Source organism: Lonchura striata, chromosome 1A (genome assembly GCF_050655825.1).
Source record: "Lonchura striata isolate lonStrDom1 chromosome 1A, ASM5065582v1, whole genome shotgun sequence".
Taxonomy (NCBI): Eukaryota; Metazoa; Chordata; class Aves; order Passeriformes; family Estrildidae; genus Lonchura; species Lonchura striata.
In genome coordinates, this window is record NC_140741.1 from 23,219,678 (window position 1) to 23,246,530 (window position 26,853).

The 26,853-nt window shown below is 39.3% G+C and overlaps 3 protein-coding genes across 14 annotated transcripts; 1 reads left to right on the forward strand and 2 right to left on the reverse strand.

Moving 5' to 3' along the window:
* Positions 1–2,373: 2,373 nt before the first annotated feature.
* UQCC6 (ubiquinol-cytochrome c reductase complex assembly factor 6) lies at positions 2,374–4,237 on the reverse strand. Its single transcript, XM_021536307.4, has 2 exons — positions 4,103–4,237; positions 2,374–2,556 (listed from the first exon to the last, which is right to left on the reverse strand). Exons 1-2 carry the CDS (start codon positions 4,208–4,210, stop codon positions 2,461–2,463), a joined length of 204 nt encoding a protein of 67 aa, XP_021391982.1. The 5' UTR covers positions 4,211–4,237; the 3' UTR covers positions 2,374–2,460.
* A 24-nt stretch (positions 4,238–4,261) lies between these two features.
* TDG (thymine DNA glycosylase) lies at positions 4,262–14,095 on the forward strand. 11 transcript variants are annotated; one of them, XM_085569617.1, is made up of 11 exons: positions 4,262–4,345; positions 6,199–6,297; positions 7,051–7,199; positions 7,988–8,217; positions 8,697–8,766; positions 9,270–9,405; positions 9,485–9,567; positions 9,646–9,740; positions 11,241–11,412; positions 11,706–11,834; positions 11,937–14,095. In XM_085569617.1, the coding sequence occupies exons 2-11, from the start codon at positions 6,206–6,208 to the stop codon at positions 12,071–12,073; spliced, it is 1,293 nt and encodes a 430-aa protein (XP_085425743.1). In that variant the 5' UTR covers positions 4,262–4,345; positions 6,199–6,205; the 3' UTR covers positions 12,074–14,095. The 11 variants fall into 11 exon arrangements, with proteins under 11 accessions (XP_085425743.1, XP_085425747.1, XP_085425748.1 ...); XM_085569621.1 differs by lacking the exon at positions 6,199–6,297 and adding an exon at positions 7,722–7,874; XM_085569622.1 differs by lacking the exon at positions 6,199–6,297 and adding an exon at positions 7,722–7,874 and having other exon boundaries at positions 7,106–7,199.
* GLT8D2 (glycosyltransferase 8 domain containing 2) lies at positions 9,270–26,852 on the reverse strand. Of its 2 annotated transcripts, XM_021536249.4 has the most exons (10): positions 26,593–26,852; positions 24,659–24,723; positions 23,186–23,281; positions 21,839–22,007; positions 20,071–20,188; positions 18,650–18,734; positions 16,451–16,563; positions 15,859–16,025; positions 15,298–15,410; positions 9,270–14,791 (listed from the first exon to the last, which is right to left on the reverse strand). In XM_021536249.4, exons 2-10 carry the CDS (start codon positions 24,675–24,677, stop codon positions 14,619–14,621), a joined length of 1,053 nt encoding a protein of 350 aa, XP_021391924.2. In that variant the 5' UTR covers positions 24,678–24,723; positions 26,593–26,852; the 3' UTR covers positions 9,270–14,618. The 2 variants fall into 2 exon arrangements, with proteins under 2 accessions (XP_021391924.2, XP_085425750.1); XM_085569624.1 differs by lacking the exon at positions 24,659–24,723.
* Position 26,853: the final 1 nt, after the last annotated feature.

Here is a 26,853-nt window from a genome sequence, read left to right on the forward strand (position 1 = left end):
AGAGCACTTAACACCGACCAGAAGAACTTGCTTTTCATTTACCAGGCTTCTATATTGCCCAAACTTTGCCATGTACGAGTGTGGTTGTTGTGTTAGGGGTTTAGAGTTTGAAGTCTGAGATGTCAAGGAAAGGAAGCTTAGTGTGGGGGGTTCTCGAGGGAGTCTGGTGGGGGGCTCTGATTTCTGCTCACTGCAGTGGTAGCCTAGAGAAGAGCCTTTTGTTATTGGCCCAGGCCGAGTGGTCTAACACGAGTCTCAGCAGCCAGCACTGTCAGCTTTAGAAGCAGCAGCCTTTGGCACTAAGTTACTGAACAGAGCAGAAAGGGTGTACCCTTACTATAGCAGTGAGACTCGGTGCTCTGTAGCAATCAACCTCCTGAAGTATCACATTTTTTCAGTGATACACTCAGAAATGTATCATTACTATCCACACCTCTCTCTTTGACCTCTGAGTAGCGAAGGTTGCTCCCACCCCTGTATGGTTTGGAAGCAAAATTTGTTTGCCTAACTAAAGGGGAAGGGTGCCCTCCTCCAGTATTCTTAATCTGAAAGTTACTTGTGGATTTAAGCAAACTTAGTTCTGTTGTATAGGTGAAGTTCTCGTTGCTTAGGTTGCTTTGAGGGTGACAAAACTGATTAAATTTCAGAAATAATAAAGAACATACTTGAGAGTTATGCTTTGTGCTTCTTCATACACTTCAGCTGAGAGTATCATGTGCAACACGGCTGTGGTCCAGCTGCTTTCTCTACACTGCTGTAACAAATGTTTGCTATTAGCACAAAATGCACTTTTAAGTTAACTTTTTTTTGTCAGCTCTGAAGCAAAATGGTGTCAGTAGTGGAAGTGTCCCTCAGTCAGCACTGTTTCTTTCAGTGATGCTGACTCTGGGGCTGTCACCTCTGCTGTTAAAACTCGGTGCATTGTCAGCTTTGCTATTCCTGGATGGGCACTAATGAGTGTATTTCCCTCAGGGCTAGAAAAGGCAGAGCTCCCTGTCGCTCGGTTTCCAGTAGCAGCAGGATACACTTAGAAATCTAAGCCTAATTAGTAGAAACTTCCCTCTGCAGCCTTTAGAAAATAGAGAGAAATGCATCTTTCATGTCAGAAATCAACAACATAAGAGGTGATAATCTGACAAAGTGTGAGTAACAGTGCCAGGGCTGGTGAATGCTGGCTTGTTAAAGGGATCATCAAAAAACTGCTGTTTATGCCCCAGTTACAACAGAAACAAAATACTGCTGAACTGTCCCATTTTTGCCTCAATAAACTTTATCTTCTGCTGAAGTAGAAGATTGCCAATCTCAGCTTTGTTTAGGTGCAGTAAAGGAAAAAGTCTTTTCACCGGAAGTCAATCTATTAAGACTTTTTCATTGATAGATTTTGTTTGGGCTTAACATCTGTGTTTTACCAGGGCCTCTCTCTCACTGCCTGCTTGCTGTCATTAACAAAGGTGCCTGAGAGAGAGGATGTGATCTAGTTATATAAAACGTGCACACATGGGCAAACAAGAGCAGGAGAGGAGTTCATCCCACCAACAGCTGTAAAACTTGGTGAGAGAACACACATACACATGCCTAAGAACTATAAACCTTTCTTCCTAGGAAAACCACTCCAGCATAGGTAGGCATAAATAAAATAATAGCTTCATAGCCAGAACTGATGTAAATGTAGCACTTACTGTGATCATTTCTGGATACCTCTGCTCTTAAAAGGCTTCCAAGTACTTTGGCAGTAGGAATTGGGGAGCTTTTTGTTTCCTTACTGGGTAATGTGTTAGAGTGTTTTTACAAGTTCAATCAAGTGACAACTGAGGATGAAGCCTGTGCTTTGTCCTGGCATCTTTCTCAAGTAAAACAATCCCAACCTTCCCAAGCTCTATACTGTACCATTCAAAACTGGGTTGTTGAGCCACCTTCATAGGATGGTGACTGAATCTTCAAGTTCCTGGTGCAAGAGTGTTGTGCTGATTCTATTTGCAGACTGAAAGGTAAACCTACACTTCTTATTTCAGAGTTTTGACTATTTACAGCTATCAAAAGCAACCATAGACAGATGCAGATGCCCAAATGGACCACAAACAAATCTGATTTCAGTGTAATCTGTACATATTTGTCCCATTTTTACTGAAATGAGAAAGCTGTAAGATTCCAGCCTTACAGTGGACCGAAGCAGATTTCCTGTCAGTGATAAATCCGTGTCATGGTTTGATGCCTTATTCTGAAGGATACTTAAAATGTAATCCAGATTTAAAAATTCACAAGCATTTTGGCACAGAACTGATGGGAGTTTTACCAACAGCATTCACTGTATATTTGTTTTTAATGCTGCCTGCAACTCTGCTCAAAGGAAAGCAAAGACACATTACAGGAGCACAGTATTTCACATATGTATTTCTGCAACTTAAACAGTTGGACAAATATTTTATCAGTTTTAATTTTCACAATGAAAATAAACTCTGGTCACTGTTGTGAAGTCTGAACTTCGCTTGATCTTTCTTTTAGACCCAACAGCTCTGTTCTCAGTTCTCCAGGCTTAGGAGGTATTTCAGGTATGCTCTATTAAAAACAGAGAAAGACATCAGTGTTGTGACAGAGGAAAAACTAAACCCCCAAAACAGTAAATGAGCTTACTCTGGAAGAGCATGAGGGCTAAACTGTGATTTTACCACCCTCTTTTCTGAGCAGAATATAATTCCTACATGCAAAACACCTTAAGAATTATTACCTTTTTGTAATTTGACTAATTTTAAAGTAGCAAAATACAATTTGCAAAAAAAAAAAAAAACCTCAAGATGAAAGGAAGAACAGTTTGTTTTCAAGGAGTAAAGCTTCTTTTTGCCATTAAAGTGAGTTTTGTGGAGATGTTCTAGCACAGCTGAAGTTTCCACACATACTCTTGGTGATAGAAGAAAATGTTTCAATGCTTCTACTGCTCTGATGTAGAAATAAGGCATTGAAACTGGAGATAAAATTTTTAAAAGGTACCAGATAACATGACATTTCAAGAACTGCACCTCCTCAAAATTCATGCTACTTAAGAGATATATAGCATTTGAGCACTCTGAATAAATATGTCAATTTACCTGTAATGAAGACTACAGTCAAGACTACTAAAACACATAAATTCTAATGTATTTATCAATGATTGAAGCATCATTGCTTAAATTTTGAGCTGACAGCTAAAGCAATGGTAATTTTTTAAAACTTGTATCCCAGAAAATTAAAAAACCCAAGAACTATACACAAGCAGGAGGTTGAGAGAAAGCTTCCAAGTCAGACCTCCAAGAGGCTAAACCAAACCATTATTATCCCTAGTGGATAGTCTCATTTAGAGTTTAGTTCTGTGACTGTAATCTTGACAGCCTTGTCTGTCATAATTTCTAATGTCAACTTTTGGTCACCTTCATTTCCATCACTGGAGGAAATAGTCTATTTAAATCTAGTATAGCCCCTTCTTGCCACTTTTGGACACTCTTTCCAAAACCCAGCTTCCCACAGCAGACAACCCTTCTCGACACATGGTACTATGTCCAGAGTGCAGGTGACTCCCCAGAGGAATCACAGAATTGTAAGAGCTGGAGGGGACCTCCAGCCCAAGCCCCCGTTTAAGCAGGGTCACCTAGAGCAGATCACACAGGTGGGTTGGAATGTGTCCAGAGAGGGAGACTCCATGACCTCCCCGGGCAGACTGTTCCAGTGCTCTGCCGTCCTCAGTGGAAAGAAGTTCTTCCTCATATTAAGGTGAAACTTCTTGTGGTTTAGTTCATGGCCTTTGCTCCTCATCCTGTCGGGGGGCGCCACTGAAAATAGTCTGGCGCCATTCTCTTTGCACCCACCTCTAAGGTATTTATAAGCATTAATGAGATCCAGTCTCAGTCTTCTCTCCCAAGAGACGCAGGGTCTTCATGACCCTTCCCTGGAGCCGCTCCAGCAGCTCCTTGACTTTCTTGCGCTGAGGAGCCGAGCACTGGCCACAGTGAAGTCCTGGCCAATGCCTCTGTAGAGGCTGATCTGCGTCCGCCGCCAGGCCAGAGACCTTTCCGAGGCACAGACCCTCCAACCCGCACACACGCTACCAGCGACGGGACCCCCGAGCACTTACAAGGTCAGGCCTGTAGTACCTGTGCACGACCTCGGCCCCCGCGAGCATGGCCAGCATGCTGGCCGCCAGCGCCCGCAGGTAGGTGGGCCACGACACGCCGGCGGGCATGGCTGGGGGCGGACCCCGCGCCGGACGTGCGTCATCCCCGCCGCCGCCGGCAGGGGGAGGGGGAAGGGAACAGGGAAGAGGGAAGCGGGCAGCGGAGCGGAGGCCCGGCCGCAGCGGGGAGCGTCGCGCCAGGCGGTGAGTCGCGCCGCGGCGGCCGCGGCCCGGCCCGGCCGCCCCTCACGGACCCGCCCGGGGCGGCCGCGGCCCCGCCCTGCGCCCCCATTGGCCGGCGCGGTCACGTGAGCGGGGGCGGTGGGGGCGCGGGGCCGGCGGTGCGGGAGCGGCGGCGCCGGCATGGACGGCCCGGAGCTGGGCAGGTACCGCCCGCGGCCGCGCTGCGGATCGCCCCGGGATCGCCCCGGGATCGCCCCTTGTCCTTCTCCTCCTTCCCCGCATCCCGCGGGAAGCCGGGGCCGCGCTGTGGCGGCCGCCTCCGTCCCCTTCCCCCGGGCACAAAGAGGGAGGGAAGGCGCTCCCGGGGCTCCCGGGCCCGCGGCTGCCCTGGGCAGCGTCGGCGCGATGGCGTCTCTGTCACTGCAGAGGGGATTTGAAAATTACGTAATACCTGCTTTTGTTCCAGTGAACATGTATTTTTATTTACCTTTTTCTTTTTTTTCCCCCTTTGTTTTTAGCATGAACGGATGGGGAGAGGGGGTGGGGAGAGGAAAAAATAATGAACTGAAGGGAGGGGAGAGGAACAAATCGCTACCTTTTCCTTGTGATACTGAAAGTACTTATTTAATGTTCTATAATATATATACATCAATAACAAAAATAAAAAAGAAGTATTTCTGAACCCACGCAAGAAATCTGGCCTAAAATAGAGGTAGAGGTAAAACTTCACTTTCATCTCATTAGCAAGTGGTTAGAGAACTTGTTTGTGGTATGGTGCAATTTTTTTTCTCTGTTCAAGAGGAATTTTATTCCTTTTGCTAGAAGGAGACTTTATGTACACATAAAATAAGAAGGTCTGTATTACAAAAAGATATTTGGTCTTAGATGCTTTCACATTTTTCTTACTCACTCTGTTCTGGTCTGTATGATTAAGCTTTTATTACACTATGAACTAGATTCTGCATGTCTCAGTTTCTCAATACAAATCTGAAAATCAGTTTTTTTTGGTTCATTAACTACACAAGTATTTTATATAAGTGGAACTCTTCCAGTAGAGGGTTTAAGGTATTCCCTGTACTCAGAAAATCTCCTATAGCTTTCCTAGGCAACTTCCCTGGGAACCTGACAGACCTATGTTCATATTTATTCTCCTTGTTTCAGGATAGATATTTGGGTTAAAAATAGTGTCTTGATTACAAGACTGTGGGTTCTTCTTGCATAAGACTGATTTACAGTGGGTTTCTTAAAAACCCAGTTGTAGTAGAGAATGCTCTCTTCTTTTGAATCATTTAGGTTGCATAAGACCTCTAAGGTCATCGAATCCAGCTATTAACCCAGCACTGCCCAGCCCACCACTAAACCCTGCCTATAAATTTACACATATATAACATCTTTTAAATATCTCCAGTGTGGTGATTTCGGCAGTTCCCTGGGCAATTTATTCCAATAGTTAAAAGCCCTATCCATGAAAAAATTTGTCCTAATATCCAATATAAACCTCCTTTGGCACAACATGAGGTCATTTCCCCTTGTGTTGTCACTTGTTGCTTGAGTGACAAGATCAGCTTCAACCTCTTTTCAGGTGGTTGTAGAGTGATAAAGTTACCCCTGAGCTTCCTTTTTTCCAGGGTAAACACCCCCAGCTCCCTCAGCTGCTCCAGAGCTTTCCCCAGATCTGTTGCCCTTCTCTGGACATGCTCCAGCACCTTCCTGTAGTAAAAGGCCCAAAACTGAACACAGGGCTCAAGATGTGGCCTCAGCAGTGCAAAGTCCAGGGGACAATCCCTGCCCTGGACCTGCTGGCCACACTATTGCTAATACAGGATGCCATTGGCCTTCTTGGACAAATATCTCTATTGTGTTTTTAATTATAGCTCTGAGATGATAAAATTATTTCCTGAAAATCTGCTGTTCACCAAGTCCTTGCTATGTATTTGTGAGGCAGTAGAAGCTATGGGCAAGAAGGTGGCTGGGTAGGTAGAAGGGAGTGACAGAATGAAGCAGAAATGGGTGTGAGGGCTGTATATGACTAATTAATGTGTGGAGAGAGAGAGCTGTCTATGGAAAAATGTCTTTATGCATAGGATCTCTGTGTGTGGGTACACTTCCATGTAGAATAAGCGCAATACTTGTGTTGGGATCCGGTGTGTGATAGCAGGACAACATCTGCTGCACAGTTCGTTAAAGCTATTTAATAGTCTGCACAGTAGCAAATGCTATGTGTATTCTTAATGCTTTATAGCCCTGAATGATTGATCCTTTCTGTATCTTACCAGATCAAGCAACTGACACCACATAAAAAAGATCTAAAATTTAGGAAACTTGTGGAAGTCCAGAGACAGAGAGCTTTAGCTCAACATGCATTGTAAATTGTTGGTCTGATAGACAGTTTGCTTTGGAAAAGTGTGCTACACTGATTTTACAAAAAAAATATATATATATATGTATATAAAAACTCTACTCTTCCCTTACAAATACTGTGTTAATTTTGCATCATGGCCATCACAAGAGAACTGTGCTGTTAATGTTGGGGTTAAATGATACCAGCTAAGCAGCCAGACTGCTTCAAAGGTGCGGATAATTTAGTGTCTTGTTAACAGAGTCATCAGAGAATGTAAGTGCAGTACATGCCAGCCTTGATAAAATTTGATGTTGACATTCTGTTTGGTACATCGGTAAATTTCTAAACTGTTGATAAATTACTTCTCTCTTTTTCTGTCTCTAAGATACTACGCATATCTTCAGCAAGCTCAAGCGTTTTACTCATTTCCATTCCATCAGATGATGACTGCGGTGCCCAGCATGGAAATGATGACTGAGCAGCCGACTCTAGAGGGCATTCCAGAGCCAAACATTGCTCAGGAGCCTCCAAAAGGTAGCTCGACTGGGCTGTGCTAGTGAGCTGAAGTGAGAGTGATTAACTGGGGAAAAAATACTGCTCTTAAACTGCTTCCTTGGACCTATTGGATTTCCTTTTCTTGATGCTCACTGCAGGAGTATCGATTAATTGTATTCTTTAAGAAACGTATTCTAACAGACAAAAAGACAAGAAGTAAACTCATGTGAATGTATGCACATTGTTCAGTCTCATACGATTATCTTGTTCCAAGAAAAGCAGATTTTTTTTTCAATAAGTAAATACAATATTTTAGTTGAAGTCATGGGTTTTAATATTGTGTTAGAGAAAGTTTTTTTTAAGATTCTGGCTTCAAAATACCTAATTGTTTTAACTTTCTGCAAGAGAAGTACAATATAATTTATTTGGAATATTTTTGTTTGAATGGTTTCCTAGTTTTTATAGTACTCGCAATTAGGGAACTGGTTACTAAAAATTATTTTGTTTAGTGTGGCTTATTTAAACAAATACTAACGGTTGGAAAGTGACACTGTTCTACAGCTCAACGTTACTAATGAACATAGAGAGAGAGAGAGAGCAATCTCTGGGTGGTCATTTCATGGCCAGTGCCTGTGCTGCTTGAATCTCTAAACTTTTAAGAGCCAGAAGATGAGGAAGCTTCAGGTGTGTTGCTTAAATTAATGAATTTTAAAGGTAAATTTACCTCTTTGATTTCTCTCTATGTCCACACATTTAGCTGAATGTATTTGAATATTCACACTGCAACATTGGAAATGTACGAAAATAGTATTTGTTGTGTGTTTCAGAAGTTAAAAAAGGGGGAAGGAAAAGAAAAGCCAAAGCAACTGAGCCAAAGCAACCCAAAAAGCCTGCTGCTAAAAAAGAAAAACCAGCCAAGTCAAAAGGCAAACAAGAAAAGATCACAGATACTTTTAAAGTCAAAAGAAAAGTGGACCGTTTTAATGGTGTATCTGAAGCTGAACTTCTGACCAAGACTTTGCCTGATATTTTGACCTTTGATCTGGACATTGTGATAGTGAGTAATTCAAGTTACAAGATTAGGTAGAAAAGTCTTGTATTACTTGTTATGATTCTTTCTGCTTACTCACCTATATTGCTTATATGGCAAGATCTTGCAAGATAAAGTACATCAACTCTTTCCTGTGTGTAGAGCTGCTTTGCATTTTCTGTTAAAGCCATAGTAATTTAGTCCTAATTTCTGAGAAAGCTAAGGCTCATGTTTAGTACAGATTCATGAGAGCCCATGACTCAGTGCTTTATTTCCTGGAAGCTCTGCACCCTCTGAGCTGCTCTTTTGATTTCGCACATCTAAATGAGGCACTGCTGCAAAATTGTCAGTTTTTTTTAATATAATGATGGAAGGTGCCGTTAATACATTTTTGTTTATTAACAGTAACTTAGAGAGAATTGAATAAGCATTCTTACTATAACTTGATTAAATTCTTGACTAGCAAGCCGTGTTGTCATTGTTAAAATGGACTGGTATCTTTGTAGATTGGCATAAACCCTGGCCTGATGGCAGCTTACAAAGGACATCATTACCCGGGACCTGGAAACCATTTTTGTACGTTTTTGTTTTCCTTTCTTCTTTAGCATTTACAGTTTTTTTTCAGAGAGGGATTTTTATATGCTAAATATGAGTTCAAGATAGCAGGTTCTGTCAGAGAGGCCCAGTGTAAGGAGATGCAATGGCAAGATTGTCAAAAAAAGCTGACACATTGTATTTGCCACAGTCTTTCCTCCCAAATCCATATTGATCACTACTTAAATTAATCACAAAATCTAAAGGTCTGTACTGAACTTTTAGAATAAAAGACTAGTTTGCAGGATTATGATAAGGAATTCCTGTTCACTATGGCCTTTGTGCCCTCTTGGAGGAGGTAAAGTAATATTGGATATTTTTAAACTTTCTGGATAGGGCAGGAGTCTTCCCAAACTGACTGATACTTTGTTAAAATAGATTCTTCCTTTAGCATTCCAGTACTCCAGTAGTTGAGTGGAATTTTTTGGTTCTGTTTTCTTTCCCTTGGAAAAAGGCAAATGCATATCTGTCTTCCAACTTCACAGGGAAATGTCTGTTCATGTCTGGTCTAAGTAATGAACAGCTGAACCACATGGATGACCACACCTTGCCACATAAATATGGGATTGGATTTACAAACATGGTTGAAAGGACAACACCTGGAAGCAAAGACCTCTCCAGGTAGGACAATAAAGGGAAATATCAGGCTTGTTAATGAATTAATAGTTGTGATTATAATTGTAAGTGCTTTATCTTCTAGCAAAGAGTTTCGGGAAGGAGGGCGAATTCTGATGCAGAAGCTACAAAAGTATAAACCTCGTATAGCAGCTTTTAATGGAAAATGTGAGAACTTTTACTTTAAAATGAATTTTTTTCTGCCAGTAGCTTTTTTTTTCCACTTACCCTATATCTTCATTTTAGGTATTTATGAAATTTTCAGTAAAGAAGTTTTTGGAATTAAAGTTAAGAACTTGGAATTTGGGCTGCAGCCACACAAAGTACCGGATACAGAAACTGTAAGTATTGAGATGGAGAAACAAAACTAGGGCAGTCCATTTTGATTATTTAAAAACTAATGAAATCTCAGGCCTTACACACATGTAGGATAACACCAGTTTGACTGGAGTACAAGAGGTGTGAAAGGTTTCTACTTAGATAGAGAAAGGGGATTAGCACAGTTTTTGGGCACATCTTTAATGCAGCTTCTTCAGACTTGCAGACCTCTTTTGAGAAATGGTATGTTATGGTTAGCAGGTTGGTGCATTCTCTGAGGACTACATAAAATAGAAGTAACACATGCCTACTTTTGTGATAATTTTCATCTGATCCCCTGTGTCCAATTCCCTGGGTATTTGTATTACTGGAATTTGATACTGACCATGACCATGCAATGCCACAGTGGGGGAGAAAGAACAGCAAGTCCATCCTTGTGCCAGTGCACACGACCCTTCAGCATTGCTGGATCTGGGCTTGCCCCAGTACTTCCGTCAGACTGAGTCTCCTTAAGCTGATCTGCAATTTGAAGTTAAATTGGATGCTTAAGATAAAACAAGCAATTTGATGAAGAGTGCATTAGTCATAGAACTCTAGTGCTGGAAAATATCTCAAGAGACCAGCTATGTATCATTAGAAATTGATTTGTTTAATGTGTTCTTATAAACAAGTTAAAGCAAAGACAATTACGCTACTTTCCAAGGTAGCTTATTCTAAAGCTTCATTACCTTGTCAGTTCAAAAGTTTGGATTGTTTTTCTTCTTATTTCTATCCTCAATTACTAGTGTTGCAAGTTTCAGTTGCCTTTCTCTAAAGGTGGAAGTGTTGCCATTAGAGCCTGAAGAATCATTGGATAAAGTATTTGCTCCTTAGGTAGCTCTTAAGGACTTCTATAGTAAATGTGTTTATAAGAAAAATAATTCTCTTTACTGTTACTTGTTCATAAAGACTGCATGCTAATAGAAGTATTGAATACAGTTTGTTTTTCCTGAACTAACTTGATATGTTTAGTTAGGGCTGTTAACAAATATAGAAACATTGAAGCTGGCTGCAGCTACACTAACAACAGTTTCAGAGCCTGGCATGCGTCATGCAGATGCACTTGGCCAATAAGCCAGGCTAATTAACCTGTGCTGCCTCCCTCACTGGTTTGGGCTATTTGCATGCTGTCACGTACTCTATGCCCTGGCTCAGAGCTCTGCTTGTTCAGGGAGCTCTGGAGTGCGCTCTGCTCTCTTGTAACACACATGGGTACTGCTTCTTCTGCAGCACATAAATAACTGGTGAAAATTGTGCTCACTTAGCAGCTGGCAATCAGCTCCTCTCTTCAGGGCAAGACAGATGGCTGGCCAAGAAAAATGAAAACTCGTTTTAACCCATTCCACAACCACCTGTGGCATTAGTTGAAGTTTGTACAAACAGTTAAAACAGTGAGCTTAACTGTTAAGTTGTTCTGAATGCCCTGAGTATTAACTCATAGCTCGGAGATCAGTAATGCAATTTCTCTTGTTCTTTATCTCAAGCTCTGCTATGTTATGCCATCATCCAGTGCAAGATGTGCTCAGTTTCCTCGGGCACAAGATAAAGTTCATTATTACATTAAGCTGAAAGACTTAAGGGATCAACTGAAAGGCATTGCACCCAACACAGAGGTCCAGGAGGTGCAGTACACGTTTGACTTGCAACTTGCACAAGGTATTGTTATTTTGTTAACACTTCATTAAAATGTAATGTCGTGTACAATACTAGCAGTTTCCCAAGCAGAAGGAAATAAAGAATTTTTTAATGGGAGAGGAGGAGATGTGATTCTCTAAACTGTGTGGTATAGAATTACAGATTCCATTCTCTTAAGTACAGCCTGAATTTTTAAAGGGGAGCAGGGATTATCTTCTAGAATTTGTGGCCATTTTTCAAATTTTTTCTGATAAAAGTGCTCTTTGATAATTTTTATTCTAAATACTAATGCTTGAGCTGTTCTGTTTCTGCAGAGGATGCTAAAAAGATGGCTGTCAAAGAAGAAAAGTATGACCCAGGCTATGAAGCAGCATATGGAGGAGCTTACTGTGACCGCGCATCATATGACACTGACCAGTGCAGCTTGTCTTCAAATGGAACTGGTAAAGTGCTTGGGGCATTCATTCTGCAGCCAGGGCTGGGGGACAAAGAGCCCGGGGTGTCAAGTGCCTTTAAAAACAGTGTGATTTCTGTTTGTTCGGCAGGAAGCAATCCTCAGCACTGCGAAGGCTCGTCCTTTGGTGAGGTTCCTAACGGACAGTGGATGACACAGTCCTTTGCAGACCAGATTCCAGAGTTCAATGCTGGCATGACACGGGAAGAGGAGGGGAGCAGCATGTAGGAGCTGCTCCTTCTCGGCTATGCACACATGCTGCAGTTTTAATGCAGTGATCAAGATTGGTACCTCAGTTCTCCAACTGAAGCATCTGAATAGTATTTTATCTCCCCTAGTTATTTTATTATAGTCCAAAATAAGTGTGTGGTAGGCTGAAATCAATGAACTAGGTAATTTTAAGGAACTGTCCAAACTTTTTAAAAAAAAGTTAGCCCTTTTTTGTATATGAGTTTTATATTTAATGTATACCATTTCTTGCAGTTTTTGACAAATTGCTTTCTCATTCGTGAAGATTTCTTTGGGATGTTAATTTTATTCCATAAATGGCAATGTGGTTGGAACAGCAGCAGTATACTTTTTACTGATGCCTCAATATTTGGATATCTCTTAATACTTTTATATCCAGAGGGGAAAAAGGAAAATGTACCCTTACCTTGTGTGAAGCGGTGTTTTTAATCATGCACAGTTAGGAAAATGGTGCTTTTTAAATCTGCCTTTCACTGTCTTAAAAAGTCTAGAAAGTTGTGTTCTGCAGCTGTGAGTGCTGTCTTCTGGGTGGGACGAGAAAGCTGTCTGTTCAGTGAGTGTAACATAATTGAGCATAAAGAGAGTGAAGACATCATCTCACATCAACATGGGAGGAAAACTTGTGTCACACAGGACAGGGCCTAAATATTCTAGCTGAGCTCTCTTAGGATAAGGTTTCTCTCCCACTTAATCTCTTTACCCCTTAAATTCCAACATAAGGAACTGGAATTGCTTTTAAAAAAAGCAAAAACAAACAGCAGTGGTAGTTCTTGAATGCTGTGGTATTTAAACTTCATAATTTAAATGAAGTTAGTCCCTTCACCTGACCTTTAGCAGGAGATAACCCCTTTGAATGAGACAGAGAATTGAAAGACTGCATTCTCTTTAAAAGTCACATACAGCAATCTTATTTATATCATGTACAGTTAGCACAGGGTGAAGTAGATTTGCAGTTTAGTAGTTTTTAACATTAAACTCTTTTTAATCTGTAGTACCTTAGAGGGTGTTCCCTTTATTCCACTTAAAAGTTAAAAACACTGAGTTGAATACAGGGACAGCTGTTTTATTAATAAGAAGTTGTCTGTAGAAACTAGTACTCTCTTCTGAGGAACTTGCCTAAATGATACGCATTTCTGGCCAATATTAGTGACTGAGTAAAAAAAATAATTTCATCCTGGTGCCTAATCTTTCCCTCTTTCATCATGTGAGGAAAAGATGAAGTAAAAGCAATAAGCTGATCAAAACACTAAAAATTTGATGATCTTATGACATTTGGTGCTTCACATACTTGAAAACAGACACAAACAGTATCTCCACGCTCTATGCTGTTCAGAGATTCCTGTACCAGTGTGATTTATCCTCTTCACAGCTAGTGACAGTTGTCAGTTGTGTGTAACTGGTCAGTGTAGGTTCTAATCCTGCTGTAACACCTCTTACAATGATCACACACTGTCAACCTGTTGTGAGGCAGGTGTGATGTTTACAGTTTCTTCCCAAATTTTGTGGCTTAACTGAGTGAGTGTGCATTATGATTCTGATTGTGTTTATTAGCTGCAGCATAAAGCTGTTCCACATATTGTCAGAAAGGTATAGGACTTGTCTGTTATTTAAAGTGTACTGTATCATGTATTGCTGTTTACATGTATGTTTTTTCTGCAGGTGCTCAAAGTATCTTGCATCAGGGATTTGTTACAATTCAGTTTTATTTTCAACAAAATTAGAAGCATGAAATTAGCACTGCTGAGTATGTAGCACAGTAGGATGTTACTCCTGAAAGGCTATCCTGTTTGATTGGAAGGGAAAGGTCTCTTCCTTAATGGAATCACTCCCTTGGTTATCTGAATATAAAATACAGTGGACTGTACAATGACCATTCCACTAAATACTGCAATTCTGTGTCCTCCCTCAAAACTGGTGCTCTTTTTGTTACAGTGATACAGAAGTTCTTAATCTGTCTTAAATCTATCAATGTTTCACAATAAAATCAGGAATTGTATTGCAGTGTATTGGAATGTATTTTGCATCTTGCTAAGTGCACTACCAGATGTGTTATACACAGAGATGCCACAAAATACTCACCACACAACAGAACTCAGTAACATGGGCCCAGGTTTTCAATTCAGGATGTTTAATGTGGGTTAGATAACTAAACACTTCTTGTACATAGCACTGCATCTATCTCCTGTGAAGATTTTTCCCTACCAGAAGACATTGGAATCTTACGTAGAGACACCCTAACTTAAAGCACTCTGTCTGGCACTGAATTTCACCGCTGTAAGTGTGTAATGAAAATACTTCACTGTCAAGTAAACTTGTTTCCTCACCTTACATGAAAGTCAGTATAATCTGAACTGTGTACTGGTCACTCCAGCCTCCCTCACCTGCCATTATACACACAAAACTGATGGTCAGTTATTCACATTTTTAACAAATACTTTGTTTTCTAAAATCAGTTAATCATACAGCATGTTGCATCTCAAACTATAAATGCATCCCATACACTACATTATGCAGTATTTCAGTATCAGCTGTCAGGACGGGTTAATTTGAACTTCCCTGAAGGGTCAGGAATAAACCAGTTTTCCCACAGATCAGTGTGGACACTGGGGTAGTCCCAAGGTTTGTATCTCCCATTCCAGTGAAGTAATTTAGCTTCTTGAAGAAATTGCTCTGAGTAACGGGCATCAGGACTCCAACCTGCGTGGGTAGATTTAAAAAATAATCTGAAAAATGCAGGTTTTGATAATGGAAGACACTGTAGAGTGAGTTAAATTCAGGTGACTTTTTTCAGAAATCTGATTTGTATGCTTTCATGCTAATCTACAACTAGTTGTATGATACAGTAGATTTTTTCAGCTTGATGCCTCTTATGCTGCATCGGCAAAAAATCTCGGCAAGTTTCCTCTCTCAACACTTTAACATCTTGACAATCTCTTTATGTTTTTCCTAGGATAATTCATCACTCCCAGGTGAAAGTAACTACATCCTCCAAAATGTTGACAAGAAACACTGCCAGACCTTCCCTTTTATTCCACTGCACCTAGAAAGAGACTGATTTTTTTTCAGACTCTCACTATATTCAGATATTTCATATATTCTTTCCATGTAAGTGGTACATGAGGTAAAGTCATCTAAGATCTTGCAGTGGAATCTCACAAGCTCACCTTAATTCCAACTCACAAACTGTGAGAAATTAAACTTACCAAGATGCCTTATGTGCCACATAGGATTAATAGAGGAATATTTTCCATGAAATACAATCAGCATTGGGGAGGTTGCCACACCTCCCCCAAGGGTGCTGCTATAGAGGTTTTCCCTGCAAAAGGAAAAATAAAAGGATATGTTCAAAACCCAAGGGATCTTTATTTTTAATCTTCTGCCTTTTGTAATAAGTATCTGGCAAGAAAGAAATACTCCTCCTTCTTTAAGCTAGCCTCAGGAAGGGAAGATCATTCAGTGGCTTCATCCTAGGCTAAGTTGGTCACCCAAAATGAGAACCACATGTTCTCAATGTCCCACAGGATTAAGTGTGGTTTGTGATTGAGCACAAGACTAAAATTCCAAGTGGCCATTTCCTGATTCAGAATTGGTCAGATTTAAACAGATGGAAATACTAGAATATGAGTTATATTACCTGACAAGATCACAAAAGAGAGACAGCTTGGAGTTAAAAAAAGAAAAAACCCGTAAGAGCTTTTAAACAGAAAGTAAAACTGTAAAACAAGTATTAAAAGTAAAGTGCAAAGTTAGATTTCTACACATACTCTACATTTCTTTGCATCCACTTTTCCAACTGCTTTGTAATCCGCTGATGTTTCCATTCAGTCATGTTAGCAACAATTACTCCAGGATTAAAGGAGCAGGTGCTGGGGCTGATGCCAAGATCTCTAATGGCTTGCTTTCTGTAGTCCAGGAATCCCATGTATGTGTTCTAAGAAATAAAAAAAAATATGTTCATCCCCTATGAATCTCTGTAAAGATATATGTAAATGCATGTCACTGTCACTGAGAAGGAGACTAAATATGCTCTCCCAAAGATGAGTTTCTAGATGGTGGTTACCTGTCATGAGTTCTGTATGACAAAGCTGTAAGGCAGGATACCTCCAGATATTAAATTACTTTTTCCACAATATTGTACCATGGAAGTTTGATAAGGCTTTTCCTTCACTATGTTTGTCTTTTGGTAGCACCACAATTGTACTGCCACAAAAAGTCCTTAATTACCTGTACAACTATTACAAAGCCATATATATACACACACATACATAAAACTTTCACCTTGTGGAAAACACATAAAATCATCTTACACTTATGTGCAAACACATTCATTATTAGAATTCCAGAATGGCATCTTACCTGCATCCCTACACTTCTAACCATTTCATGTGTAGAAGGCAGATCACAATCATCTGAAAAAGCTGCTGCATGTCCAGGAGCTAACTTAGTGTCATAGAGTTCCTGGATGTCACCTGATTACAGAAAAGGTCACAAGCATCAGACAACGCCTACTGCACTGCTACAGAGCTGACAGGATGATGTCAGCTCTCATGTCTTACTTATAAACATACCAGTTTTGGAGGATAGCTCCTATTGAATTTTGTAATATGGAACCATTTTCAAATTTGCACCTGGATGCCTAAGACCTATATTTAGATATTATCACTGGTATTCAATACATTCATATTCATTGGTTGTCCAAAATCAACCACAGCAGAAGTCGATAGGACTTTTAAAAACCCTGGTTACAAACTTGTGCAGTCATAGAGCTTGTCTATGGAGAGGGAAGGCACAGGTTATTTTTCTGAGCCTCTTCAAGTCCCACAGAAGTCCCACTTCAATGTCTTGCACAGATGAGGTTTTTTCTGTTGTTATGGCATGTTTATCTCCTAGGAAGATACCTGGATTCTCAGCAATGGCTGATTGAAATTTGCCTGTCATTTCACCATCCCTGCTGGCTTCACAGCCCACTCAGCTCCTTCTTGGTGGAGAGAAACATTGCAATGCCTGTCACCTCACTCATCACCTGACTATCAGGTACCCAAGATATGCCAGAACAATTTCAGAACAGTGGGAAACAGAGCACTTCCACAGCAATTAAGTGAGCCTGCATCCCAACCCCTTACAGCTTCCAGTTTTTCTTTTGCTTTAGTCTCTTTTACTTCGTGTACTGCCGGTCTTCTGCCAGGTCAGACTGCTGAACCAGCTGCTTCTGCAGCTGCACAGCTGCAGCTTACACACGTAAGAGGAGCTGCCTGGGGACAGGAGAGGCCACTTGATCAGCAGCAGCCCACCATGAGGGGCGATGTGAAACTGCACCTTTATCCTGCAGCTCCACAATCACCATCAGCCAACACCCCCAGGCGAAGAGTGCTGGTGAACACAGGTGCAGGGAGGGGTGACGGGGGACGGCTCAGCTTGAGCTGCTCGCAAAATTGGAGTCTAAATGAAGACCTAGAACTTTCCAAAGAGTTAAACATTGCTGCTGCACATTGATGACAGAACAACAAAAACAAAAAGCAGCGATTGCCATTAGAAACACCCATGTTGGAGAACTGTGATAGGAAGTCTATGGCAAATTAAAGTGAGACAGAACAGATTAGTTGTCTTTTACAAAGCAGCAAATAGTGACCCCTTTAAGTGCAGCTGGTCTGAAATCTGCCTCTGTAGAGACAAAACTGAAAAAAGGAGCAGAAAAGCAGTGGAGAATTGTGCTTTTGTCATGTGCAAATTTACTGGTCTTAATGTTCTTATAACAAAGACTAATTTAGGCAAAAAAATTTATTGTAGTTATACTCAGTCTTTCCAAAGGAAATTTTTCTTAGTTGCCCACTAGGGTTAAAGCACAACACTCTTCCTAAAAAGTGCTTTAAAGTAACAAGAAAATATGATAAAACAAATATGAAGACAACAGCTCTACAGAGAAAAGAACCCCAACAACTTGGAAACAGAACAGAAAAAATTCACAAGAAATTGATCATTAAAAAATAATTGATCTTCAAAAGAGATCACTTGGATGATAAGAAAAAAAAAATTTTTTCAGGATTTGAATGTCTTCTAAGAGCTCCCACTTGACTAGGAACTCCAAAATCTTCATGATTCTGCAAATTGCTTTGCATTCTGAGTTGGAGGTGCTCAAAACCTTATTTTGAGTGTTTGGAGCTTCCATCCTATTATTTGAGTAAATTCCTTTTGCTCTCAAGAACAGCAATTTTGGATAAGGAATTGGTAGCACTTGTGGGAATTCAAATACTAGCAGGAAATGTGTATCACACACTTGATAAACATTGCAGTATATGAGTGAAATCCATGGTATCTTTCAGAAATTGACCAGAATCAATTTAAATTAACCTACATAAAATTATGATCACAATTATTCAAAATAAATGCAGGTAAGTTCTTCCTCAAACTTTCATTTAAACAGATTATTTGTAGTTTCCCTAAATTCAACACTTAGCAGCTGCCTCAATTTCTATCTCTTATTTCCAAATGGCTCTAAAAGCTGCAATAACTTGGACTGTAAATCTGTTAGAAACTGCTTTTTAGACAACAGCTTACCTTGAACAATGACATCATCATCCAAATATATTACTTTCTCATGTTTCTGGATAAGCAAAGGAAGATAAAATCGAACGAAGTTCAGCTATTAAAGAGAAAGAAAAGGCAAAGACTGTTTAATGCAGCAGTCTCAGGCTTCTGTCTCAATTTTGTCAGTCAGAATTGCTCTCTTTATTGAGCACTAATCAGTGACCATTCACTTTCTCCCCCACAGCTTTACTACTATCTCAAATCCAGTATTATTACTAATATTGCTGTTCTTATTTATCCACTATGACCCTAACCATGCAGCCCAAATCTGCTGCTTCCTCACAGAATCCTTTAGGGTGTAAGGGGCCTTTTGAGATCCTCTTGTTCAATCCCCCAGGTGTAGCAGAGTCCACTTGAGCAGACTGACAGGGACCATGCCCAGTTGTGTTCTGAATACATCCACAGATGGAGACCCAACAGTCTCTCTGGGCAACCTAAGACTTTTAAACTCGTGCTTTAAAAAGCCTTTTCTTTAGCTCAGAGGGAATTTCATGTTATTTGTTCCCCTTGTCTCTTGTTGATCCCCTCAAGCATTTACATACATTGATAAGATCCTCCTGAATCTTGTCTTCTCCAGACTGAAACAGCCTCAACAGCCTCTCAAGAAAGATGCTTCAGCCTCTCATATAAAAGATGGTTCAGCCTCTTCATAATTTTTGCAGCCCATGTTGGACTTGCCCCAGTAAGCCCTTATCTTTCTTTTACTGGTGGGCTGAGAACTGGGCACAGCACTTCAGGTGCAGAGCAGATCTGAGAAGAAGGAGCACCTTTCTGGACCTGCTGCCAATGCTCTTCCAGCATACATCACACTAAACATTTCAATATGCAATAGTATCATCAATCCACTCTAAAGGAATTATTTGACTGATGACATCGGACAATTTCTACAACAGCAATGAAGAACAGAGCAGAGAAAAGAGGGACTGACAATGTAAAAACAACTGGAAGAATTCAGACTATTTTACCCAGCCCCTGCCTTCAGAGTGGTCCTAACCAGATGCTCAGTGAAAAATAAAAATAGAGCAAGCATCCAGAACAGTTGCTCCATGTATTCTCCTAGCTTTCAGCTATTTTCAGCTCAAGGGATTTTCTGATCTAGAGGGATCTAAATATGAACTTTGATCCTAACTGAACCCCTGTACATTTTTTCATCCACAAAACCTTTCAGCAAGGAATTCTAGAGGTGCAGTACTCATTGTATGAAAAGTGTACAACATCTCTTTTTTTTGCTGTCACTCTGACTAACTTCATCTCATGGTCATTGGCTCATGCATTGGAAGAGACATATACACACATACCCTGCATGAAATGGAACAGATCTAGGACATTTTAAAGCCCATAATAAGTATTAAAAACTTCAATAATTTGTTATGTGGTCTTAATTGACTCACAGGCTGCAGTAGCTCAGGACGTGATGCATCTTGTCTGATTTTTCCTTTTAGTACCATAGGATTGAATTCCACAGTCTTAAACTTTATTTCTTTCAGTTTAGAATTTTCAATCCATTTTCTGTGATGCAAAGAAAAGAAGTGATAAAAGAAATATCAAGTGTGTGGCAAGTACTTCCAGCATGAAATTCACAGACACTTAGGAGAATAATAAGAGACCTTGAAAGCTCAGTTGATCTATGCTATCCCAAGACAGAACCACTTATGTCTATAGCTATTGTACACAGACCTTTGTTAAACTTATTCCTAAAATACAAAAATTCCCCCACAAAACCTCAGTAAAACAAACACACCGCACCACTCACAAAACCAGAGACTCCGTGTGCAGCCCAAACAACTAATATTTCACCATTACTTCCAATAAACTATATTCTAAGTTTTCTGCTATAACCAAGTATTATTATTTCTTACTCTATCTACAGTACTTTTAAATCTGAGGTTAGTCTTCTCCCTTTCAAAGCTTTATATTCTTCCAGATGACTTCTACATCCCCTCCTAATTATGTTTTCTTTAGACTAAGCTGATCTTCTTTTCATACTTTTGTCAGATTTCTTATCACTGCTGTTTATTTTCTCTCCTGACACAAATTGCAGGTACAAAGGCTAGAGAAGTGAAGTGGCCAGAGGTGAGAACAGCTAAGAAATGTTTTAGTTTGCATTCACAATTTGGTCCTCTTCAAGACAATGTTTGCAAATTTGAACACTGAACTATAATGAATTGAATAGTCATGAAATTACATTCATTGAAATATCAGGATATAATTTCCTTTAATTAAATTAAGAATTCTCATTTCATGAAAGGAAATTAAATAACAAATGAAGGAATGAAGTGAAATGAAGAGACATGAAATAAAATGAAATAAAAAAAAGATAAAACTATGTAATGAAGTGAAACAAGAGAAAGGGAACAGAATGAAATTAAGTGCATTGAACTGAGATGAAACCTCAAGAAATTATATTCATTGAAATCTTGAGATTTCATTTCCTTTTCATGAATGAGGAATTTTCGTTTCAGGAACAGAAATAAAATGAGAAATGAAGGATTAAAGCAAAAAGGATAGAAAAGAAAGGAAAATACAATGCAGTGAAATTGAGAAGAAAAAACTTCTGAAATGAAGTGAAAACAATTAAATTGAATAGAATGAAGTGCTGTGAAAGGAACTGAAATGTAATGAGATGAATATTCATTGAAATCATGAGATTTCATTTCCTGTCATGAAACAAAGGATTCTCATTTCATAATAGGAAATAAGAAATTAGGGAACAAAGTGAAATGGAAAGAAAGGAAAGTCATCACAATATCTTTTGGGCCTCTCTTTATAAACTTAATACATCATCAACTGCAATTAGCTTTAAACAGTAAGATTTTTCTACTCTGAAGCTGAAGACCCAGCACAGAAGAGAGGTAAGTGCAGTGCCACAAAGTAGGATTGTGACAAGCAGGCAGTGTATTCTCACCTTACTACAGACTCTTCTGCAGCCTATCTACAAAAACCTAAGAACGGGTATGGCATGGCCTGGCTATCTCACACCCCTTTGCAGGAGTCAGTGCCTTGTGGACGACATCATGTACAGAAGCCATGGGTTTGTTCCCAACACCACTACATTTCCCTGAGAAGTCATCTGAAGTCCAGAAGTGGTTATGCCTGTGCTAGGGGAAACAACAACGTGGCTCTAACTACAGCCCAGAACAAAGCAAGGCTGGCGTGTACCGAATGTGTGGGATGGTTGTCTTCAGCCCGATGATGTAGAACAAAACACTGGCCTCTGTATTGCTGTAGATGCTGCTGATCGCTGCCACAGCTGCGCCCATCCTGCCTGCAGCAGCACAGATCACCACTGGGATTTCTTCCTCCACTTCCTCAGGGCTCTCCAAATCCACTACAAGGAACAAACCCATTTTACATCAGACCTGGGGTCACGAAAACGAGTAAGAACTACCATAAGCAGTGGAATCATTTTATCAGCACTCCATTTTTCCTTACTACGTCCTACACACATCCCCATATCGCAAGGCACACAATTTGAGCTGTTGCTAATCCAGAACCACTTGCAGATTGACTGGACTGTTGGATGCCTCCAAACAGCATAAATAAGAGAGTTCTCAATATCTTCTATTCTGCAGGGGCACAATTCAGCCTGTCCTTCATGAAGCTGCTTATTCATATGAAATCTGGAGAGGCTTGAACACCTTTGAGACTTCTACTTCTCAGTTATATTTAGTACAAATTGCACAATATATTCCAAAATTATCAAAGGAAGGAGGTAAGTGAAAGAGACAGTGCAATTGCATGAGCTCTACTTCTTTGGTAAGCTGGCTTGAAAAGAAAAGTGCAAAATTTTATATCAGCAGGAAGTTCCTATGATTGAAGGGAAAAAAAATCCTAAACTACACTGAATCAGGTCACACTCCTGCTAAAGATTTTTATCCCTGATTAGTACAGATTAACTTACATAACTTAAACAGATATAACTATATGGTTAAAACATAACAATTACAGTCATAACAACCCCAACAAAAATACACTGAAAATAAATTATTTATATCAAGGCAGAGTTTGTTTACCTTGGTAGCAGTGAGTAGGCTATTTATATAGACATTTAATACTAGTTCAACCTTATTAACCATAGCAGGTTTCTATCACTACAAAAATTCCAGCTAAAACTTCTGCTGTAAATATGAAGATTTGATGATCTATCTGAAATGAATGATCAAGCCAAGAACATTCCCAAGGAGGCAGGTCGTGATCAAAGTTTATTACCACTTGACAACTCCAATCTATTCAGCTCAAGTAAGGATATATTCTAGCATCCATCTACATCAGTGACATCTGGATAAAAACTTAATCAGAATTACAACTCTTAGTCATCACTATCAATCTCCTATAATTTTATTCAAGTAATTCAGAAGCAAAATGCTTTTCATCCCAGACTATATGCACCAGTGAGAGTAGCTCATCTACTGCAGGACATTCAGTAAGGTGAAAAGTGCTGTTCAAGTTAAGACACGAGGAATACAAAACAGGAACATAAATGAAACTGAAGTGAGAGTCACTTACCTGTTTCATTTCTCAATGCCAAGGGCACTTGGTGAACTTTGTTATACAGAATAGCACACACAGTTAAGACAAGTAGTAACAGTAAGATCTGGTTAACTGAAACAAGAGGGAGAATGTGTTAACAATCAATATAACAGCTAATTCCCAAGTATCTGATTAAGAAAAAAACTCCAATTTGCAACCAGTACAGGTGATAGAAGAATTTGATAACCTGTATCTGTTGTGCTTTTCTCATGTTATTTGATCAAGCAAAACATCTTCCATTAGAAACGCATCTATAACTCTTCCTTATTAAAGTAATCCCCGACTATTTGATTTTCATTGTTGATTTTCTCACTATATCGTAAGATTCCCTAGAAAATTCACATATTTCTGATTTTTACCAGGAGCTTGGAAAGTTTGGTGGGTTTTTTCCTGGCTAGTCTGTTTTCTGTTTACACTCACTTAATTATTTTTATATAGCTCTTCCATTCTGTTATGCTTCCCTGATGAAACTTCAGACACAGGAGAATTTTTAAATCTATTTCAGTGTTCAGATCCTGAAGGATCTGAGCAAGACCCTAAAAATTCTAAAAAACCAAACCCACCATGCTACTGAAACCAGGAATGTTTCAAAATATTTGAAAATACTTATTTCAACAGGGTAACTTAAATCCGTAAAATCAAAGCAAGGCAAAGACCTGACTGTATATTCTGATGCATAATTCCTAGAAGACTGTCTTGTACAAATTGAAGTCATTCAACACAAACCAAGCATGTGCAGGTGTTGGGATAGTTCACCAAGCACAAGAGGGAAGGAATATATTGCCCTCATCAACATGGGTGTTCTTTATTTCAGACTATTTTGTTACTTTTGCACCACCATAAAATGTACTTAAGAGTTCAAAAGAGCAAAGTGAACAGAGTTTTGATCTACTTTAATCAAAATGGCCAACTGGCCACAACTGGACATGAGACTAGATTGAAATTGGTAAACCAAACCTGCACTAATTTAAAACAGCTGAGGAAAACACCTATTGAATTCTTAGACATTTTGGGCTTTTACATTTACATAAGTAAATAAGCCCATTTTCAGTCATTGACCCTTATAGCTGATAAGAGCCCCTAAATTCCTGGGGCTACACCTCAATATTGAGTATGAAAGCATTAATGTGCAGACATCTGTAAAATTCAGCTTCAGTGCCCTGGGCACCATTCATATGAAAAGAGCAGCTACTTGCAGTATTGGTGAGAAATTTCACAATCTCCAGTCTCATGAAGTAAAGTAGTGAGTAATTTTAAATTAATGTGGTACTTATCTGATACGGTTAACAGGAAAATACTAATTTGCATACTTAAAGTTAAGCATAATTTAGCAACACTAGAACTATAAATTTGTGCACAAGTGTGACAACAGTTGCATAAGAAATTGGATTTGACATTTCTGTCCTCTTTTAGAAAATACATCTTTCAAATGTTTTTAATCTCTCTTACTTTTCTTTAAAAGAGCCATGTGTCCTGTTGGATGAGAAATGTAATCTGTAACTGCAATCTGTAAACTAAAATAAAAAATAATTAAAAGAAAAATAAATAAAAGAGAAATATCGTTAATGCCTGAAGTGAATTTAGTTAGTTATATAAAGGTCTAGGTTTTGGATTATCAAATTTTACTGCTGAACTGGTAAAAATGCAATTAATCTCTGTAAATACCTTTTCGTTTTTGAACAAATACTAATATTATGGGTTTGAAATATTTTTATTAATAATTTAAGCAACTAATAGGTTGTGAAAAACATTTTCATAAATCCTATCTGATCATTTACATGAGTAGGAGATTTTTAGTACATTTGAAGATACAGTGCAAAGAAGTATTAAAACATCCACAAATGCAATTTATAAATATAATTATCTCTGATTTCACCTCAAACATAGTAACCATAGCAAATACTAATGTCTTGCTGGAATATGCATTCCCAAATATATGGGAATCTTATACCAGGACAGTGTACTCTAGACCTTCAAAAAATTTCAAAGCAATAGTTAAAATACTTTCTTACACCCATTTTCTTCCAATGGGTGTAGTGTGGCTTGTATTAATGAACATTTTTTGTGATGCTGAAGAAAAGGAGGTAGCTTTCCCTAAAACTGTGCTTCTAGACCTGGACTAGAGAGGAGCCATGTCTGAGAGGACATGTACAGGATTATGAGAAATACAACATTCATTTGAATTCTAGATCCAAAACAACTGTCTATGAAAGAAAACACAAACCACATAACCAAAACAACAACAACCAACAATAAAAAACAGCACCAGAAGTTGGAGGGGAGAGAAAAATCCAACTGTGTGATCTAACCTTTATACTACGTAGAAAACAATTGTTCCTACTTCTGCATCTATAGATATGGACACGTTACAGCACAGATAAAGATATAAGATGGGATCTGTGCACACAAAAAAATGAAGTTTGTTCCAGCTCCTTGACAAATCAGACAGACAGCAAGAATTCTTGAAATCTGAGTCACAAAACTGACCACTTCTCATTGGTTAGTGCTCAAGTTCAGGCAGAATACTATATTAGTCTCTACATTGACCAAAAAGTTAAATGACAACAACAACAAAAATATATATACAAAATCTAAGATGTGGCATTATTTACACACCACTTATATTCAAATGTATTTAAGTCCCAGCTAATGAGTAAATTGCAGTGAGAAAGGAGTACTCTGGAAGTTCTTCCACATCTGGACTACTTATTTACATTCCAGCAGACCATTCTCTTCATGTGGCATTAATTTACACAGAGGAAATCAAGCTTATCTGTTGGAAAAAACCATAGCTGAGAAAGCCTTTCTCTCATACATTACACAGATTTACTACTTTCTTTTACACTTAAAAACTTTAGTCATTTAGGTAAGCAGAGAGACAATAGAACCCGCTACACTCTTGAACTAATTTTCTAACCCCACTTTAGCTGATCACAATCTTCCCCTGATTTCCACAGAACTGCCCATTATCTTTGAATTAGCCTTTGTAATAATAGCCACAAACAGCCCTGATGATCATTGCAAGATGAAAGCTGCACAGCCACAGCTTCATGCTCTCTCCAGAAATTATTAAATCCACATTAACTGAATCATGTTTTAAACTTTAAAATCCAAAGACAGACTCTCACACAAGTCCGAGTTCTACAACTACAGCCTTGCTAAGCCTCTTAAACGCCAATTGATTACCTACTGATTTTTAAGGAAAGAAGTATATTTATTCCCCTGCAAATATTTACTCATTTACTGTAGACATTATTTCCTGGAACCTGGCAATTCCTAACTCAGCTGCCAAATCCTGTAACAAAACGAGGGGCTGCAGAAGGGAAAGCTCAAAAACAGTGACATTACTGCTCAGATATTTCCTGCTTAATTAGTCTTTTTACCTCTTCAAAGTAGCACAGTACTCGGGGCTCTTCTCTCCTGAAGTGCTGTGGAGCTATTTACTTGGATCCTAGATAGACCACAGCTGTAAGCACTCTTGCCAAAGAGTCCTTGACCACCATCCTCCTTTGAAGTCACCCACACAAGGGCCTTACAGGGCACAGTAACAGTTTTATGATTCAATTCCTTTTTCGAACTCTTCAAAGTTTACTTTGGAGTTGTGCTGGTTTTCTTTCCTTTCTCTGCTGCTGAGGAATAGTGCA